The following is a 19,813-nucleotide window of genomic DNA, read 5'->3' as shown; positions in this document are numbered from 1 at the left end:
TGAATTAAAGTCCATTGGACTCCATGCGCTTGCACACAGTGTTTGTGTTTTGAGGTCATTTTAGAACACTTCCCATGAAATATCTGATGAATAAAGTGACTTTGTTCTTTGATTGCTTACACCACTGACAGTCAAAGAGGTCCGTGCTCCAGCTTTGGTATGTGAAGTTGTGTTTTAATTAGCAGGTGTTTACGTGTGTGTGATACACCCATACCCAAACACCTTTATAACTAAGCTTGCTTTAAAAAAAAATACTGAAATGGCCAAAATGCTAAAACAGAGGGATTTGACAACCTGATGAGGGACTATGCCCATCTTTGCCCATCTTTCATATGCAGTCTATAAGAACGACTAAAAAAACAACCCTCGGGCTGGGGCTTTATAAATCTACAGCTACTTAAAAAATGACTTGAGGAAATAGCATCACAACAGAAATGCCCGAATGAGCTCGAGATTAAACAGAACTATGTGTACAAATGCACATAAGACTGCTAACGCCAGCTTTGGAGTGTTTCACGGATTATGTGGTAGCTCTCATGACCGGATAGCTTCTTGAATTTATTAGTATTTATAGCGTGTAAAGAAATTCTGCCAGGAGAGGCACAGAGCAGACACCTGTAGACCAAAATAAAAGCCTACATATACAACAGCAGACTGAGAATATCCCATCCATGACAGACCTCGGATGAAAGCAAAGTGCCTGGGAAAAGAGGATTGCAGCCCTGCATTTGCAGATAATCTTTGGGACGAGGCAGGGCAAAGAGAAAACTAGGAATTCTGTTTAACAAAATGGAAAGGGGGGGTATAAGCGTCACGCTTATCTCTGAAAGGCTCTCGCTACCCAACCAGGTCAGATGAATAAAGAGGTTTTAACCCAATTTCTCACGTCCAACGTGGTTGGCTTTGCTTACGCGTGACCACCGTAAGCAAAAGACAGTGTGAGGGAAAGTAAATAATCCTGTTTGTTTGTTTGTTTGTTTGTTTGTTTTACTTAAAAAAAACTAGCTGGAGCTATAACAATGTGGTTTTGGTTCGTGGTTTCACATCAAAAGATTTCTTCAAACGCACATTTTCACTCCACGCTCTGTGGGGTGTTTTTCTTTTCTAAAAAGCACTTCAGCCGTGCAGGACAAAAACAGGGAGCACGTTTAGATGAGCATTTCTCACTGGAGAGTCTAACGAGTGCATTTAATAACGGAACACAAACACGATAAAAGGGACGGCACTTTCATTGGCTTTATAGAGGCACAAGCAAATGAGTTCGTACTGTGGAGAGCAGCAGCCTATTAGCCCTTGAGCTAATTTACTTCTATCCTGAGTGATGACTCATCACATGGATGGTGATGGTAGATCAAACAGAAAAACAATCCCCCAGCAGAAGTTTATGATAATGCTGGACTGCCCCCTGCTGGACGTCGTGAATCATTTCTTACATAATGGAGGTTACTGCAGTTCACCTTTATATTACTTGCAGACCTGGGTGAAATTTTTGGTATTTCTATTAAAACTGCTGTGCTCAAAAAAAAGTGACACAGTCTGATTTAATGTGAAGTGTACGGACTTACTGTGCTTATTTATATGACTTATAACGTCCACCTGCGCATCTCTCCCAGCCCCATAAGCTTCATCTCAAGTACATAATCGCCTTTTAAAAAGCTGCGAGACCTCATAAAATTAATCACCGTCCAAAGAAAATAGAGGAAAACATCTTAAGCCAATCACATGCAAGTCAAGCCCCGTAAAACAAGCGTTTTTGTGGCCTATTAGAGGTAGTGTCACCCATCTCGCTGACCTCCATTAGCTGCCGCTGTCTGATGCGACGCAACATTCTTCTTAATGCAGTCAACCACAACTGGCATTGAAGAACTGTATACAGAAGCAAGCACAACATTATGCAAACACCAACACTACGCATCAATCACATGCTGCCAGCAGAACCTTCTGATACTCAGTGTCATCTCTCTGGGGTGATTCTGTGTCACTCTGATTGCAGGGGTATCATTATTTTCCTCTGGGGCTCAGGGCACAGGGTCAACAACAGATCATCGCTCCAGAGGCCAGGGGCTCATTGACCTGCTCCGAGTGCTTCGGTGAAGTGCAGGCTTTCAGCTCGGGAGGTCTGAGCTCAAATCCATCGCAGCTGATCATTTTAATTTTCTCCTAATGGCATTTGCAGCATCGCTGGGAATTTAATGTAAGCTTCTACAGTAAGAGTGTTATTAGTCATGAAATTCACGAGTGTCAAAGTAGCGCACGATTCCTGCTCTGCAAGATGACTCAACAATGCAGCAAGCTGAAAGGGGAGAATTTAACATTTAAAAGCTAAAACACATCAAAGACTGAAGGTAAAAACGGCCACTTCATTAGGTACACCTGTTCAACTCCTCGTTAACGCAAACCTGTAATGAGCCAATCGCATGGCAGTGCATATAGGCGTGGTCAAGAGGACCAGCTGAAGTTAAAGTGAGCATTAGCATGAGGGGAAAAAGGTGATATAAGTGGCTTTGATTGTAACGTGGTTGTTGGTGACTGGCTGGATTGAGTGTCTCAGAAAGTGTCGTTGTACTGGGGTTTTACCACACAACTGTCTGTAGTGTTTACAGAGAATAGTCTGAAAAAGAGGAAATATCCAGTGAGCAACAGCTCTGTAGGCCAAACCCCCCCCCCCCAAAAAAACCCTGTTGATGACAGATGTTAGAGGAGAATGCTTTGAGCACCCTGATAGGAAGAAAACAGCAAGTCAAATAGCATCCTGTTACAACCAAAGTACGAAGAATAGCATCTCTGAACGCACAACAGATGGGCTACAGCAGCAAATCGCCACACCGAGTGAAAAAAAAGGTGCCTGTCCAGGTTCAGAACTCGGCATGAACATGAAGGCTGGTGATTAGCTATGTAATAGTGTGTGTGTGTGTGTGGGGGGGTAATTATATTGGCAGACTTTGGGCCTCTTAGAACACCATAACCTACCACAGTATTGTTGCTTAGCATGTCCATCCTTTTATGTCAACTGAGTCTGTCTTCTGCTGGCTGCTTCCATCTGGATAACACAGTTCAAACTATGTGAACATAAAAATGAGTTCACTGCACTCAAACAGCCTCCACAGTCACTAGATTTCAATCCACTCACCACTAATAGGAGATTCAATCATAAACACAACTTGGATGTAAATATGGACCAAAATGTTTCTTTGATGTTGATGTTTGAAGTCCAACCCAGTACCAGTAATAAGCTATTTAACCCATTCTTTGTTGAGGGGGGCACGTGTTACCTGAAGTAACATAGCAGCTTTTATTTTGAAAGAGAGATTAGCCACAGCAAATAATTGTTTCAGTTCTTGATTCCTGGTCACATGATATTCGGATTTGTGTTTTGAAAGTGGAAATTCCTTCAACAACAACAAAACTAAGACGTTCACATCTTGAGACCTGTTGGGTCAATAATCACGTTCACTATTCACAACCAAAAGAGGAAAAAGCTTTAATGGAAAGCTGGGAAGACATTTTTTTGATTTGAAGTAAAACAAATGCAAATGATAAGAACTGAACAGTGACGATGAAAATAAAATGAACTTTAAGAGCGAACAGATTGTCTCGCGGTGAAACTTAAAGCTGCCTTTGCCCACAAAAGTAAACAGATGTCCTCTTTTAGAAAGAGTTGAGCAGTGGGTGAAGGGGAGGTTTTTGTCACTGTTTGAGTTAGACGGGACCTGAGAGCGCCACAAATGTCTTAGTGCTTGGCTCTGATTTCCTCCTCATGATGTCTTCTATGGTCGAAATGGGCAACGGTTCACTTTCGTCCCTCCGAGGAGCGTGAAGAAAATCCACCACCGTGCAGCTGGGCTTAGGACGCCTGCGTCGCCATGCCCGTTTCTCTGCCCGGCTCTTGGGTGGAGGGAGGCCGTCACAGATTCGAGAGCAGGCTGTGGTGAGGCCACAGAAAGAGGGGTCGTCTGAATGAGAAGATCCCTCCGAGCTCCCCTCTGACGGTGAGTCTCTAAAGGTAGGGTGAAGTAAATTTTTTGTAAGGGGGATGGGGTTTGTGGTGACAGGCACTCCGTTGCATACTCCATTGGTCAGCTCAGGAGAAGACTGTAAGGAGGGTTTCAGAGTCTCCACCTTTTCTAGGGGTTTCATCTTACGGCGTCTCCTCTGTATAAGAAAAGAATCGGACAAGGCAGAAACATGAGATGCATTTTAATCACGATACCCTGGTAAAAGGGTTAATACCTTCCTGATATTACACTGTGACAATACAACACCAGTGCATTGTGCTAAACCCCAACGTTCAGTTTACTAGTTGCAAATTTATAATGGTTCACAGCTTACTGAACTCAGTAAAAACTCCCCACTGGTGGGGTTTCCATGCTGCGCAATACTCAATATTGCATCTCCTTGCAAGTTCTTTTTTTTGACAGTTTTGAAACTCAACACACATCGTGATATACTGACCAAGCCCCCCCTTCCCCCACAAACCACGCTACTAAAAGCGTTACACACCTTTCTGTTTGCTGGATAAAGACTCTCTGTTCCCTCTGCATGCATGCATTCTGGGCCTGTTACAGAAAAAAAGGTTAATTTCTACAAGCTGATTAGCGATTTTTAGCTAAATAAAAAGCAGATTCTTAAAACTTTCTGTGTTATGTGGTGCAACTTTACCTTCAGTGGTGGCTAACTGGAATGAGTCAGAGTTTATGAGTGGATAGGACGCACTCCTCTTCAAACCCAGTTCATCACAGCAGGAGAACTGTCTGCTAAGGATAACATTCAGTGTATTAATGGTTAGTGGAGAAGACAGCACACACCACCTTTATCAAGATATCTTGATGAACAACTCAAATTGTCCTAATGAGTAAAAATCACTCATTGCACTGCAACTTCTCCTCACAACTCCTAAGAGCCCATTTGAAGTGCTCTCTTTCTACTTATGGCTTCAGGTGGCAGAAGTTGTGTTTGTACCTTTCAGGACAGCAGTAGGTGTAGCTCTTAGGCGAGGGTGGCTCTGGTTCTGTGGTTGGAGGTACAGTGGAGAGGCGACAGTGGTTGGCACACAGTAGAAGGCCGAGAGACAGACACAAGAAGAGAGACAGCAGCAGGTAATTCTGCCTGTCTGATACCTGGAACGCAGGAAAGTGATTTTAAGTAACATGTGATATGTTGATGATGAGGACAGAAAGTACTCTGACAAAAAGCGTTATAAATACACTGTGAGGGGTTTTTATAAAGTTGGTTAAATATTAGCAGCTTCTCCTCATGCAAAAGCACCTAATGAGCAAGAGCACCAGCGCACCCTAATGACTGAGTGAGAAGACTCAATTTACTCCATTTGGGAAAAGGCAGGAAAAAAAAACAGGACTGCAGATGACAGCTTTGTGCCCGGAGTGTTGCACACACCTCATTCTGCAGTTGGCTGACTCTGACAGACAAGTTGAGAACCAGCTGAGTCACGTTCTCCAGTTGACCCTGCAGAAACTGGATGGATTCAGTCTGACGTTGGTCCTATGGGCGTAAAAAGGCAACACATTAGCAACCAACCGCACAGGTTCACGTCACTGAAATGATATGCAAAGGTATGATGAGTAAGTATTTTGGGGTATAATAAGTGCTTGCTCTGTTCACTTGTAAACAAACACAGAGGCATTTCCCTTTGAAATTTCTCTTCCAAACACAATTTTGTGTTGTTGACTTTTCATTGCAACACTTGAAACAAAAGTGCAAAATGGGACCAACTTGAAATTATTTTTGCTACTCTCTTTTTTTCCAGTGTGTTTAAAATATGGTCAAATCTGATATCGTTATTTGCTGCTGATATCCAGTCTATTATTTATGTATTCTGTAGTGGACCAAAACAAATCTACTGTGGTCATAAGCTAAAACAATGAGCTACATGAAACTGAAACGTGACTATTTTACTGACTGCACCACAAAAATATGGAGCAACATTAGCATTCATGTGCAGTTGAGCTCCTGCCCACCTGACAACTCTCCAATAGGTCTATTCGCCCTCTTTCTAACTTAGAGTAAACGGTGCGTTAATGGACCATAAAAACAAAACAATGACTTGAACTCCACGTTGAGTTGCGAAGAATTGCAAAGCCAGTTAAGGGTAGGTGTTTGAGCCATCGCTAATAGAAAATATTGATTAGCGCAATTTGGATCCCAAGAGCTTTGAGGAAAAACACATCTGACCCTTGGAGGCAGCTGCTACATCATGTGGCTGTTCTACAGTCCAAACAAACAGCAAGAAAAGATTTTGGAAAGAAGCAGCCATCTCAAAGTCAGACAAAGAGCTCTGCATGAAAACTGTGTTGTTGTTTACCTGTTCCTCTGCAATTCTGGAAGTGTTCTGCAGTTTAATGATGGTTTTGTTGAAAGCCTTTTGCATCTCTTCCATCTGCTTTCGATACCTTAAGAAGAAGAAGACGAAGAAGAAGATTTTTTTTTTTTTTTTTAAAAAGGATCACTGTAACCTCAGCTCATTAACAAAAACAACCTTTGTATTTTTGTTTTCCTCACTCCTCATGTCCTTCCACCATCCTCACCTCTGGCTAAGCTGCTCCAGGTAGCGTCCGCTCAGTGACATGTTCATCTCCAGGGCCTTAATGCGGTTGTTGAGTCTCATGAAGACCGACTCTTTCTGGCTCGAGCTGTGCACCGGGTTCCCGTTCTGCTCTGTGCCATTAGGGGGCTCTGCATAGATGTCCGAGAGGGACGGTGAGGTGGGTGAAGAAGGAGTTGGGGAGGATGGGCGAGGCAGCTGACCGTTGCCACTTGAAGATGCTGAGATGTCGTCTGCAAAATCCTCCATTTTAGCATCTGCGATGGCTGCGTGACCGCCAGAAGGCTCAGGTTCTGCAGCAGGTTCTGGAGCAGGGGGGGATACTTCAGAAGAAGCAGTGCTGCTTTCGGGTACAACAGCTGAGTCAGGCTGCTGCTCTAAATGAGGGGAGCCTGTGGGTGCAGGGACTGGAGATGGATCTGTTTTGTCTTGGGTTTGAATGAGGACATTTGTTTCTACTTGAGTGACATCAATCTCCAGCTTCTCCTCTGGGGGTGCCACCGATATGTCGTCTGCTGTGGCACTGGTGCTTGGTTTTACAGGGACAGAGCTACTGAGAGAAGCCGAAGGCTCGATGTGCTCTTCTACCTCCAGCACATCCTGGCTGTTCTCCGGCCCTGGCTCCTTTGCCGGTTCCAAGGTGGACAGCTGTGGCGTTTCCACAATATGGGTAGGTTTGGCTGCAGATGAATCAGCATCGCTGGATTTGGGGAGCGTCATGGTTTGACTGGGCTCCCAGAGAGGCGATCCAGATGCAGATTCTTCTGTGTTCCCAGCAGGCTGTGATACCTCCGATTCTACAGCTTCACTCTCTGGCTCCTGCTCAGAAGCTTGTTCTTTGTCTTGGAGCTGATGCAGCTCACTCGGGTGCTGCTGAGGTTCGGGGTGGGCAGATGAGTGCGTAGGTGGGTGCCAAGATGGTGTTTGGGTAGAAGGAATTATTTGCTGTCTTTCTGCTGTTTGGCATTCCCTGTGTTTGGATAGTGAGGCAGAACACTGCTGCTGGAAATACTCCAGAAGAGAAGCTGCACAGGAGCATGGAGAAGAAAGTGAAGGAACTGGAGGGCAGTACTTTAAGCTTTCCTGTTGTCTCTCATGATGATCCTTTTTCTCTTCTTCCAAGTCATCCTCCTTATCCAGAAGGATGATTGTAGAGCTGATAGGTTCTTCCTCATCCTTGTCTAAAGGAAGAACTATTTTTTCCTCCATGGGTGGGAGCTCTTGTTTGACACCTTCAGATGTGGTTGACGTCTCTAGGGCAGAGTTTTCCACAGTTTCAGGGATATCAGTGTCTTGTGAAATCTGCACGTCTTCAGAGTCTGGACTGGAGAAACGATGTTGTAAATATTAAATGCAGAGAAGAGCAAAAACTGTAAAAGACTTATAGCCTTAACCAGTGTCGTCTACACACGTACAGAAATTAAAACTGCAGCTTATCCTTTATGTATTTTAGTGAAACACAGCAGTGCTCCATGACCTGCGGCATTATTCATCACTTTTCAATTCTGATAATAAAAATACAATTTGGTTTGCTGAAATTTCTAAAATGCTTTTTTCCAGCTCTGAAAACAATACCAGCATTTGTTGAAAGTTTGCCTGTGGTCAGTTTAAAACCATCTCTCACTTTTACACATCGAAAACGCCACGCCATAGGTCACAGGGAGCACTATTGCATTTGTGTGAAGAGGCTCAGAGGGACGTGCAAAATCTACTAACTATTAAAAAATGAAAAACACTATAGATAACACAGGTAATCAAAGGGAGTAAAATAGTGAACCTGTGGTACATCTGACAGGTACTCACACTGAAGTAGTAGTGATAGTAGTTTCAGTGGTGGATTCAAGGGGCTGCGATGGCTCAGTTATGTTCACTTCTTGGGTTGAAAGGCTGCCTGAAAAAAAGAAAATCAGAAAAATTTAAATCAACAACAAATGTTTCAAAAGTACAGTTTAGTCAACTTCAACATTTTTGATTAAAGGAAAAAACTAAACAAAAATAAGCTTGTCAATCCTGAACGTTGTATAAGACTGAAAACTTTACAAAAAAAGTGTCAGAAAAGTGTGTGAAACAGAAATTAAAAACAAATGATTTAAAAGCTGTATTTATATAAAACTAGAACAACGTGCAGCATAAAATGCTGAAATTCAAATATCTTTCTCTTGAATGTTATATATTTGTATTACAGTTAATGAATGTACTTTTTATTTTCTAGCAGTAACACATTGTAGTCAAGCTGTGTTTTTGTAGTTTTAGAATCCAAATATTATTTTCCTTGTTGATTAATATGAGATTTTAACTGGTTTGGTTTCGTCTGGCTGAGTTAATCAAGGCCTCTCCTTATGTCGTGTACACTAACACATCCCCTAACATCAAGGAATCAGGTTGGATTGCAGGTTAAATGACTTACAAATTTCCAAAGGCTTAGTATATTTTTTATATTTGCATGGTAGGGGTTCAAATTAAACCCACAGATTGTTTTAATTTTACATTTACACCGGACCCTGACTTTTTGGGAAATTTGGATAGCTTTTATTATGCTTACTCTAGACAAGGTAAAATAAGAAAACAGTAGAGTGTTATATGCATATATGGCGTGTTGTCCGTACCATTCATCTCTGTGCCTCCTCCAAGAACGTTGACAGCAATATTGTTCACCATGTTTAAAATAGCATCTGAAGAGCAAATGATAACATCAGTCACAAGTTCACACAAACACAATCTGAGCTTGAGAACAAATGTACTCATCTTCATGCTGTAGGAGTTTAAAATCAGACTTGCCTTTTGCTGATCCAATTAGATCAGCCTCACCAGGTGCCGATCCAGAGGGATAATCTGTAGGGAGTGTTATTAAACGCTTTCATATATATGTAAGAAATTAAAATCACCAACCAATATAAATGTAAAGTAAACTACTATGACATTAGCTTAGTTTTACACAAAACAAAACTTTAAAAAAAAAATTCAAAAGGGATGATTTCAATACTAATTTATTATTCTCAAACTGTACTGACAGCTGCACTTACACCAAGTTTAACAAGTCTATTTTTCTTTTCTTTTAACAGCAGTTTACAGTAATTTTAGCTACAACATCCTCTGTTCTTACCCAAGTCGTCGTCCTGATCATCTGGCCTTTCTGAGGGATCAACTATCTCCTCATATTCTTCCACCATGCTTGTACCAAACACCCTGTCATAAAAATAAGGATCCAAATCTATAACCACAGTCACACTGAAAGTAATTTACAGTTGTGGTCAGAAGTTTCAAACTGTCACACTCAAATAAGAGGAAAATGTTAAGAAACAACCCAGGAAACCTCACTGCTCATAGTTAATGAAATAATGAAGGAGGAAGACCAATTTCAAATTCTTCAGCTTCACTTCAAATCAACAGCTAAACAGTTACAACGTGGACACAACTGAAAGAAATAATAATGGATTGGATTTATATAGCGCTTTTCAAGGCACCCAAAGTGCTTTACAATGCCACTATTCATTCACTCTCACATTCACACACTGGTGGAGGCAAGCTACGGTTGTAGCCACAGCTGCCCTGGGGCAGACTGACAGAAGCGAGGCTGCCATATGGCGCCATCGGCCCCTCTGGCCAACACCAGTAGGCGGTAGGGTCAAGTGTCTTGACCAAGGACACAACGACCAGGACAGAGAGCCCACGGATCGAACCGAGGACCTTCCAGTTACAGATACGCTAATAATCTCAAACACACATCAAACCTGGTCTAGGACTGGATAAATGCATAAACATTAAGCTCCAGCCTTGTAGAAAATATGTGGACTATGCTTCAAAGCCAGGTCCATGTCAGGAAACCAACTATTTTAAATGAACTCTACCAAGAAAAGTAGTTAAATCAAGACAGAAGCTTGTTGATGAATACCAAAATCATCTAGTCGAGGTGCAACTTGATAACGAACATTTAACAAAGACTAATGGGGGGGATGTGTACATATTTGAGCCTGTATGCACACTTATATATTCAAACTTGTACAACCAATTCTTGTTTGCTCCAAGTCACCAAATAGTTTTCACTTCCTCAAAAACTATTAGTCAGCAGTTTCTGAAACTGTGATTTAAATGCATCTTTAAACTCTGCAGAAGCAGGAAACAACTGCCAACAGGTTAGTTCCACTTTTTCTAACCAAAACCTTGATGTAGTACCAAAAATCAGACGCTATCTTAGCTTATGCTGTGTTATGGCTTCTTGCTTCTTGTGCAATATACCGATTGTGACTTATTTAAATAGATTTGATTTGCTTCACACTGCATGCTGTGCGTTAGGAGCACTATCACGTACCTTATGAGACTAAGTGGACAGAAATGTTCAGAGCCAAAGTGAGAGACCAGCTCTACCTACAACAAAAAATGTAAAAAAAAATGCAAAACTCATTCAGATTATTTCATATCTTGTGTTGCAGATTTATAAAATCATCAGCAGAGTTATTAATTAACAGCAAAGCATTGATTTTGTTATAAAGTCAATTAGTGTAATGAAAAAAAATGATGGGTTGACAGACTGTGTAACCAGGAAATCAGAGAAATTTGAGAAACATAATAATGGGTATTATTCCGAGGATTATCAAATGTTCACATGTCTGAAATAAACACTTTGGAAAAGCAGCCAATGGACGTTACAATGGTTTGCAGGCAGCACAGCAAGTTAGATCTGATTCTGTTTGAATGGTAAATGGTAAATGGCCTGTATTTATATAGCGCTTTACTAGTCTCTAAGAACCCCAAAGCGCTTTACATATCCAGTCATCCACCCATTCACACACACATTCACACACTGGTGATGGCAAGCTACATTGTAGCCACAGCCACCCTGGGGCGCACTGACAGAGGCGAGGCTGCCGGACACTGGCGCCACCGGGCCCTCTGACCACCACCAGTAGGCAAGGGGTGAAGTGTCTTGCCCATGGACACAACGACCGAGACTGTTCAAGCCGGGGCTCGAACCGGCAACCTTCCGATTACAAGGCGAACGCCCAACTCTTGAGCCACGATCGTTTCATTCGGATCGCAGCAGTTAGACACAAAACACACTCCCCTCCACGTTTACTGTTCAGTTCACCCAACGACAGAGCACTACAAGAAGGACAAGCTAACCTTTATGTACTTGGTGAACATCTGAAGCAAGAAAAAAGGGAAAAAGAGAAATATTAAAAGAGATGTCAGCATGCATTAAAAACGAGACTAGAGAGAGTATGCTGGCTTCACCTGAGTCACTCGGGCAAATGGCAACAGCATCTCTAACACTTTTCAAAATGGCAAAGCCACATTACATGCATTTAAGACACGAAGCTGACAAATCTACCAAGAATACAAAGAGAAATATCAGCAACACCAGGGACAAAGAAAAAAAACACTCCTACAGTACAGTCGGGTAATAGTCGGCTGCAGATCGAAACAACTGTTCGTAATGTAATTACACTGAAAGATTACAGCAATTTGTTGCACACATTCAGCAGAGAATAAAGGAGATATAGCGAAATAATTCAAACAAACAACAAAACAAAAAAAAGAATATAGTGCTCACCTTTACATATTTTGCATAAAGATGCTCATCCAGTGGGAAGCTCTGAACTGTACGTTCATCCCGGGCGTGAAAGGTTCCCAGCTTTAGCCATTTATTTGTTGGGTACCTGCAAAAGTACATTCATACAGCACAGTCAGATTAGTCGATGACTGAAGCTGCAGCTTGGTGTCGCTGGAAATTCCAGCAAGAAACAAAAAAGATGACAAATGAAAATGTAAATAAGTGAAAATGCGATCTTCTTTTAGAAGATATTAAAAAGATGACATGACAGATCCGACAGCATAGCCACTGGGCATACCTATTACTAATGGACACAAGAAAGTCTTTAGGTGTAGACGAGAAGAGTTCAAAGTTGGCGATGACCAACTGCTTCACCTGGATGGGCTCACAGAGCTCAATAATGAACCTGAGCATCAGAGAGAGGGTGGAAAAAAATAGAAAACTGGGTTTAAGAGGAGAGAAAAAGAGAATTGACTCATTTGTGGATAGAAGGAAAGGGATGCAACATACCAGATTTTATTACTGCAGGGGTTTAGCATGTATAAATCCATATTCTCCTTCAATATGGCTGAAGTGCTCTGCATTGAACAAAGAAGTATGAGTTGAATTTGTCACTGTGTCAACATCCAGCAGGAGAGGCAGATTTTATGATTTCATGGTGAATGGAAAACATAAGCATCATTTTATACCTTAGCCTCGGGGTTAGCGCCAAGTATCTTGGCCCCACACTCCACTGAGGCGTAGTTATTAAAGTTCTTCTGGACCTTCTTCACTGTATGAGAACCCACGTTGTCGGAAGTGTGAGTAGACTGAGCTATGGTGAGAAAAAAAAATGGGGGGGGGGATATATAGAGATATATATTTTCACACTTTTGCAGTTTATTCTAGTACAGAAATGGTTGCAATTTCAAAATTCATATTCTGATCGTACTTTTTTCATTCTCCACCTCCATCATCTTGCGTTTCCACTCATCAAAAGTGGGGATGTCCTCGGGGTCTTTGGTGCTCACACTTGAATCTGTGTCTGTGGTACCAGGGGAGCTCAAGTCCTGTCACAGATAATGAGACAATGAGAGCTGGGACAGCTCCTCTGGCGTGAAAGGAAAAATAGTTCACATCGAATCCACGCTCCTTACCGCCTCCTTGAGTGTGTGCGAGACGTTGGATTCCAGGTGCTGCGTACCATGACCAGCAGGAGAACTCAGAGGAACATCAGTGTGGACTTTAGTACCTGCAGTGTGAACATTGGAAGTGTTCTCCAGAACAATTGGAGGGCTGCTGTAGTAACGAAAAATGCATCGTTGCCATCGTTTAAAGAGAGTCGAGAATGAATTTATTTATTTAACTACATCCAGAGGTTTTTAAAATCTTTCAAAGGGTGAAATGTTAACTGTACCTACCTGTCACTGTCATATGGATTGTTCTCTTCTTCACATTCAGCAGGAGGCAGGTCAGAATCATTGACCTCAGAAGCAGCTACATCTAAGGCATCGCCCGGGACTCTGAAATTAAAGGGAAAAAAAACATTTTAGCAGGAGCATTAAATGAAACAAACATCAGCAGTGAGATTTGACAACAGTAACTTGCCCCTTGGGGATGCTGTCTTGAAGATTAACTTTGCTGGGGCTGTCGTTAGTTTCGGCAGAAAATGCAGCGACAGAGTCGGGGGAAGGCGGCGGGGAGGCATGCTCCTGATCTTGAGTGACAGAGATTTCTATATGCTGACTTTCAGAGCTGTGCTCAGGTTGTGATATTCCTTTGTCTGCCTCCAGCTCTACCTCAGCAGCAGACTCGTCTGCTTCAAAGGCCTGATGGATAAAGACAAAGATGGATAAAGATATTTGCGCTGTTGAGTGCAGTGGGATTGTTTGGCCCATTTACCAGAGCTGGACTGATCAATGAAACACTTAAAGCTCTGAATATCCCTGAACGTTCGTGACCTTGATTGCTTCTCTTGCGGTGAAAGTTTTATGCTGATGGAAACAAGATGTAAAACCCTTTTGAAGTCTTAGCTAAAACATGTTTTGACATCCATTTTTGACATTCTTACATAGCAGACAGTGATTGCAATATTAAATATAAATGAAAGCTGCAGTCATACTATACCATATCATATTCTTTTTGGCCCACTTCTTGTGGCATCTGCTCCTCTTTGACACGATCGTCTTCTGTTGGTGGCTCATTTTCAGAGAAAGGCGGGGCAGGTACGACCAAGCTTTCCTCGACCTAGTCACGACACAATAACATTTCACTGATATTATTACACCCCCAAATTTGAGTGAGCTGCTAAAAAACTTTGCTCAGTCCAAATATTCAGATGTTGTTGTTGTTAATCTGCTACAAATCTAGCACAGCAAGGCGTTTCCAGAGCTGTTAAACAAACAAAGGAGTGCATAGTGAAGTGTCTGGTCACAAAAGCTATTCATCACATCGACCTGTACAAGCTCTGAGCCATGAGGTAAGTTCTGGTACAGTATTGCACAATGCTACCTCGTGACGATGGAAGTGTTCCTGAGGCTCTTCTTCCGAGCTGACCTCCTTTGGGGACACGGGGCTCTGGGCCTCTCCTTGCAGCTCTGCGCAACCAACATAGCAACTGTGGTAGCGAAGGGACAGAGTGAAAGACGGTCAGTGCCACAATACCACCGAGTCGGTTTTGAAAAGCAGGGTCACTTCATTTTGTGGAAAACAAAGAGCTCGGATTCTGAGGATGTGAGGAACTTTTAAAACTCTTGCAACAAGCGAACAAAACAACACTTTTATTTCAGGGCAGTGAGTCATGAACGGAGAAACCTGCAGCCCAGTGTCACAGTGTGACGCACCGAGCGTTCACGTGGCCGTACCCCAAGGAATCAGTTTATCTTATCTGCATGCAGAGCCAGGGAATGTTTTCAGAGCCAAAAGACACACCTCAAGCACACTGCACATTACTCAACCTGTCTGTGAGACCTGCTTTTCATGTGTTATTCATATCCTAATATTGTTTTAATTGTGGGATGAAGGATGAAAGTATTTGAGGAATGATGATTACTTCGGATGACTGTGCATATTTCTGAATAACAACCAAATTTTTTTAAAAAGGGTCTTTAAATGTTTATGTACAATATTTTTTCATCAACTTAAAAAACTGGAACAAAACCTAATTGTGGCATTTGCAAATGTGTTGACTCCTCTTCACTTATCAAGTGAAGAGGAGTCAAAACCTTATGTAATTAACTAATAAGGGCTTGTAAATGGCCAAATGCTCCTAGTAGGACTGTGAGCTGATGATATTTCCAAAGCTGGCCTCCATGCAGCTAACACAGATGACGCTCACTGATGCCCACAAAGCAGGTGAAAGCTATAAAAAGCCTGAAGAGCTTGCAATTTCCTTTGTCTAAAATGTCATTCGAAACAGATGAAACTGGCAAGAGGACTGTGGAAGTCTGCAAGAATCAATTAGGGTACTCGCGTCTCTGCAGTTCAAAAATCATTTGTCTCGAGGTGCTGGAATTTTGGATACACTTATATATTAAAATATGCCTTTATTTTGAACCCTACAAGTCCGTTGGGTGACACAATCCCAAAAAGAAAAAGGTCCGGGTCACAGTGACTGCCCCCTTGGCAGAAAAACAACAATAAACAGCAGTAACAAGCCTTAAAATAGCTGCGAAAATGTCAAACTGGTGTCCTCAAAGGCCACGCTCTAACAGTCACTTGGCAACAACCCAGGTCATGACATGGATTTTATTCTGGATTCCAGCTCAGGTATTTTACTTGGCCGGCTGCCTGGCTGGCATCGCTTTTGTGTTGATCTGACGTGAGGCTCGACTAGTCAAAAACACCCATGAACAACAGAGCATTTGTTTTCTAATTGAAAGTCATCTACCACAGTGTGATGCCAAAGGAGCAACAGTGGTGCTGAGCCACAGCCAGCTAAATAATTCATTACCCAATTACAAAGGGTTGAAACACTCACCATCACATTCAAAAAGCTAAGATGTGCTCAGTCTCACCGCAAATGCATTAAACGTTTGTATTACACAGTATGTTATTATTATCTTTGAGAAATGAAATGGGTCGTATAAACGCAGGATTTGCAAAACACAGGATTAAGTTTTTAAGTGATAGTAGTGCCAATGCAACACCATGAAAAAAAGACTTAAAGAGCAGCCTTAATATGTGGAAGTGAAGTGCTGACCGCTGCAGCAGATGAAACACGTCTACCACAAGTGCAAAGATCATGTATGTGTGCTCACTCTTGTCAGACTGTCCTTGGGAAACATGTCTGATATGTGACTCTGATAGGAAAAAATGACACATAGTATGATTTCACCTGTATGGTGGTTTATTACTTCAATGAAATAAATTAGTGGTAGAAAAATTAAATCACACACTTTTTTTTAAACAAATGCTGAACCAGCTTTTTAGATATACGGTAATTAAAGTTAGTTAAATACAGTTTTATTTATATAGCACCAAATCACAAAAGCAGTCACCTAAAGGTGCTTTACACTTAGAGTAAAGACCTTCAATAATAGAGAGAAGCCCCCAACAATCAGATGATCCCCTATGTGCAACCACTTGTAGACAGCGGATAAGAAAAACTCCCTTTTAACAGGAAGAAACCTCTGACAGAACCAGGCTCAGGGAGGAGCAGCCACCTGCTGCGACCAGCCAGCTACACTCCCTAAATGTAAATATGGAGAAAAAGCTACTGAATCCTGGTATATCAGATGTATGGGTCTCATGTTAAACATCATACCATGACATCAGTGTTTCTCTAACACGGTAAAAGGAGTTTTGTACTCTTCCTGCTATGATACTCTAGTGGCATCAACAACTTCATTAAATTCCACGGCTTTTTCATGGGGTACAAAGCTGATAAACATTAAAAGGCAAAAGCAGCATCACGTAAAGCTTCTGTCTGAAATAAGAGTTAAACTGATGCTGTTGAAAGTAGGCCATGCCAACATCACCACTATAGATCCTAATAAAATGTTACATCGTGTCCCTCCCTCCCCTTCTGTCTGAAGCACAGCAGGCAGTTTGTTTGATGGTTTGTTGCCATCCTATTAAATCAAGCCTAGAACCCACATTCATCCTAAACCCTGTTTCTATGTTCTGTGTCAGAATTACAGAGTCCCAGCAAACTCAGGCTTCCACAGGACAGACATGACTGACGTGCAAGGCCCATAATCCTGTCAGCAACTGATGAACCAAACCTGTGTAACGTCTGATCCGCCACGGCATGGGTTGTCACTGATGTACACGGAGCAGATTAGCGTGTGTGTGTGTGTGTGTGTATATGTAAACCAGGCTGTCTTGGTCAGTGTCTTCTAGAAAGGTAACAGTTAAGCTAGAGCTCAGACAGACTTCGCACAGGTGCCAAACTTAAAGCGGCTGGTAACATTCAAATCATATTCTGGCTTCCAGACCGTAACATTTTCATGAAGTGAACAACTTCGCGAGGTCGTTTAAAGCTAACGCTTCCCAAGCCCGCTTTAAAGTTAGCTGGTTAGTAGTCAGCTACTCAAGCTAACTCGTCTGCGAACAAGTCAGAAGTCAGCCAGGTGCCACATCACACCACAATGTTTACGCAAGCTAGCCAGACAAAGCGATGTAAAGGTTAACCTTGGGGTAATCTTTACTCGGGCTGTTTGGCAGTTTGAATATTTTGTGTTTTTCAGCGAAACAGTACTGTTTTCAAACGGGACTAATTAAACTAACTCACCAATAGACAACAGCTAGCCACACTGACACAAGTCGCCACAACAGTGGTGTCATCTTCATCCCTCTCCAGCCGGGACAGACATCCTCTCCGCGCTCACAGAAACGTTGTATCCTTTTGCTACGCTGTCTTTCACAGCGGTGTATAACATAAACCGATCCGCTGTTTCCTGTTAACAAAGCTGACGTTGGCGGTTTCACTGGTGAAGTGTGATGCTAACTGCTGTAACTCCCCCCACACACACATACACACACACACAACTTGCTACCGGGTCACCGCGAAACTGTCCAATGAAAACACAGCGACGCCATGGCGCAGTTCAAACTGAGCGTATGTTGGGAGCGCTCGTTTTGTAGCGCCTGGTCGCCCGATTGTATTGTATTGAGCTCCTTGAAGTGAAGTATTTTAAATTTGTCAAGGGAGTGGGATTTTGCCTTTCAAGCGTTATCATTTGCGATAATCAAAACATACCCGCAGTGTTATAGTGTTACGATCATGCGGGGTGTGGACAGCTAATGGAAATTCACACAAGCTCCGTAAAACATATAAACTTAAACTCTCACTGTATACCCCATTAAATAACTTTATAATAAACCCCAAATTCCACACCGTGAAACTTACATGCGTGCTAAAGATAGTATATGTTTTTTAGTTTTTGTTTTTTTTGGTGCAATCACATGTAACTTGACCTCAAATATTGCAAATCGGTGCGTTTCTTGCACCAGTTTTACAAAAGTATCAGCCTGTATCTCAACAGGTCAGCGCAATTATCAGGAATGCGAAGAGTCCTGTGTTATTTTTGGCTGTGAGGTTCACTTTGCAATTAGATATCGTGCACTGCAGCAAACAGCAGTGAATGCTGTTTTATATTAAACCCACTAGGGGGAGCCCTCTGCTCAACCCTGCGGGGTTTTCAAATTGTGAAACATAACTATAGGCGTTAAGGAGATCATTTGAAACTCACCTTGGTATAAGCAAATCACGGGGTGATGAGCCCAAGAGCCATCATGTGCCTAAAGTGCTAAATGAAAAGAATCATCTCTTCCATGAATAGAGCTCCAAGCTCACTTGAGCAGCACTTTAGCTTAGTGTGACTACAGGGCATGTGGCCAGTCATAATACAAAGCACACTTGGACTTTGAGAGGACAAAGATACTACATCCTGATTTGGGGATGACTGAGTGCACATTTGGACTTAGACAAAAATGAGTCCTTGGCTTTAAGAAAAATCTTTTTACAGGACTACATTCATAACTAACGAACGAAATGTGCTAAAAGAAACACTTTTTTCTGGGTCTTTTGGTAAATGGTAAATGGACTGGTTCTTTTAAAGTGCTTTTCTACACTAAATGAGCACTCAGTGTGCTTTTGCACTCAATTTCAAATTGTGTGGTCATAATGTAGAGTTTGGCAGTTCATTTCTTACCAATGCATGAAAATCAGAAATCATGTAACATCGCTACATTTTGGGAATTCATGTACTGAACAGTTTTTTGTTTTGTCCCTAGTTGAAATAAACTTTTACTACCAGACCAACCTAGACTTCTGCTGCCACCAAGTGGCTACAAGTAAATCACATTACTTTAACATCAAGAGGTTTTTCTTGTGCAGTGGATATGCAACCCGCATACTAAATACTGTGTTAGTGCCACAAAATGTGACAGATGGTATAGTTTACATATGTCTGTTCTATTAATTTCTGTTAATAACGTTCATTATATATATCTTACACACATCACCATCTCTATGCAGAATTTTAGTACATTTTCTACATTATGGAAGGCTTAATGTCTGCACAAAAAAAGCATAGAAACTGTAACAAACCTTTGTTTTAGTTGAGGAAAGCAAATAACCAGTGTAAAACACTCTGACCCAGCAAACACGACAAGATCATTGTTGTTAATCTGAGATGTGCAGTCCTCTGTCCACATATTGATGTTTGGGCTGGGTGAACAGAGGAAATTGCCACTGACTGACCTTTTTGTACTGTTTC

General features: G+C 42.0%; 1 protein-coding gene across 4 annotated transcripts; it reads right to left on the bottom strand.

Moving 5' to 3' along the window:
• Positions 1-3,456: 3,456 nt before the first annotated feature.
• LOC147308833 (SUN domain-containing ossification factor) lies at positions 3,457-18,916 on the bottom strand. Of its 4 annotated transcripts, none has more exons than XM_086272109.1 (24): positions 18,785-18,916; positions 14,601-14,706; positions 14,217-14,336; positions 13,698-13,918; positions 13,511-13,612; positions 13,247-13,388; positions 13,042-13,159; positions 12,800-12,924; positions 12,621-12,688; positions 12,409-12,516; positions 12,111-12,216; positions 11,681-11,701; positions 10,869-10,924; positions 9,663-9,745; positions 9,338-9,391; positions 9,166-9,231; positions 8,363-8,450; positions 6,543-7,883; positions 6,320-6,407; positions 5,395-5,499; positions 4,960-5,117; positions 4,660-4,754; positions 4,501-4,556; positions 3,457-4,152 (listed from the first exon to the last, which is right to left on the bottom strand). In XM_086272109.1, exons 3-24 carry the CDS (start codon positions 14,250-14,252, stop codon positions 3,700-3,702), a joined length of 3,690 nt encoding a protein of 1,229 aa, XP_086128235.1. In that variant the 5' UTR covers positions 14,253-14,336; positions 14,601-14,706; positions 18,785-18,916; the 3' UTR covers positions 3,457-3,699. The 4 variants fall into 4 exon arrangements, with proteins under 4 accessions (XP_086128235.1, XP_086128232.1, XP_086128233.1 ...); XM_086272106.1 differs by lacking the exon at positions 18,785-18,916 and adding an exon at positions 17,824-18,109; XM_086272107.1 differs by lacking the exon at positions 18,785-18,916 and adding an exon at positions 17,824-18,109 and having other exon boundaries at positions 4,660-4,751.
• Between the last annotated feature and the right edge of the window lie 897 nt (positions 18,917-19,813).

This window comes from Aulonocara sp. 'chitande type north' Nkhata Bay, linkage group LG18 (assembly GCF_057382095.1).
Source record: "Aulonocara sp. 'chitande type north' Nkhata Bay isolate Kocher_YH1m ecotype deep benthic linkage group LG18, A_spYH_male_GT1.1, whole genome shotgun sequence".
Taxonomy (NCBI): domain Eukaryota; kingdom Metazoa; phylum Chordata; class Actinopteri; order Cichliformes; family Cichlidae; genus Aulonocara; species Aulonocara sp. 'chitande type north' Nkhata Bay.
This window is presented reverse-complemented; position numbering and strand designations above follow the sequence as displayed.

Coding starts and splice junctions, on each gene's coding strand:
- LOC147308833 (XM_086272106.1), bottom strand. CDS start 17,882: ATGAAGATGACACCACTGTTGTGGCGACTTGTGTCAGTGTGGCTAGCT. Junction 12,925..13,041: donor GGAGGTGGAGAATGAAAAAA/GTACGATCAGAA, acceptor TTCTCACCATAG/CTCAGTCTACTCACACTTCC. Junction 11,702..12,110: donor TTTATGCAAAATATGTAAAG/GTGAGCACTATA, acceptor TTCTTGCTTCAG/ATGTTCACCAAGTACATAAA.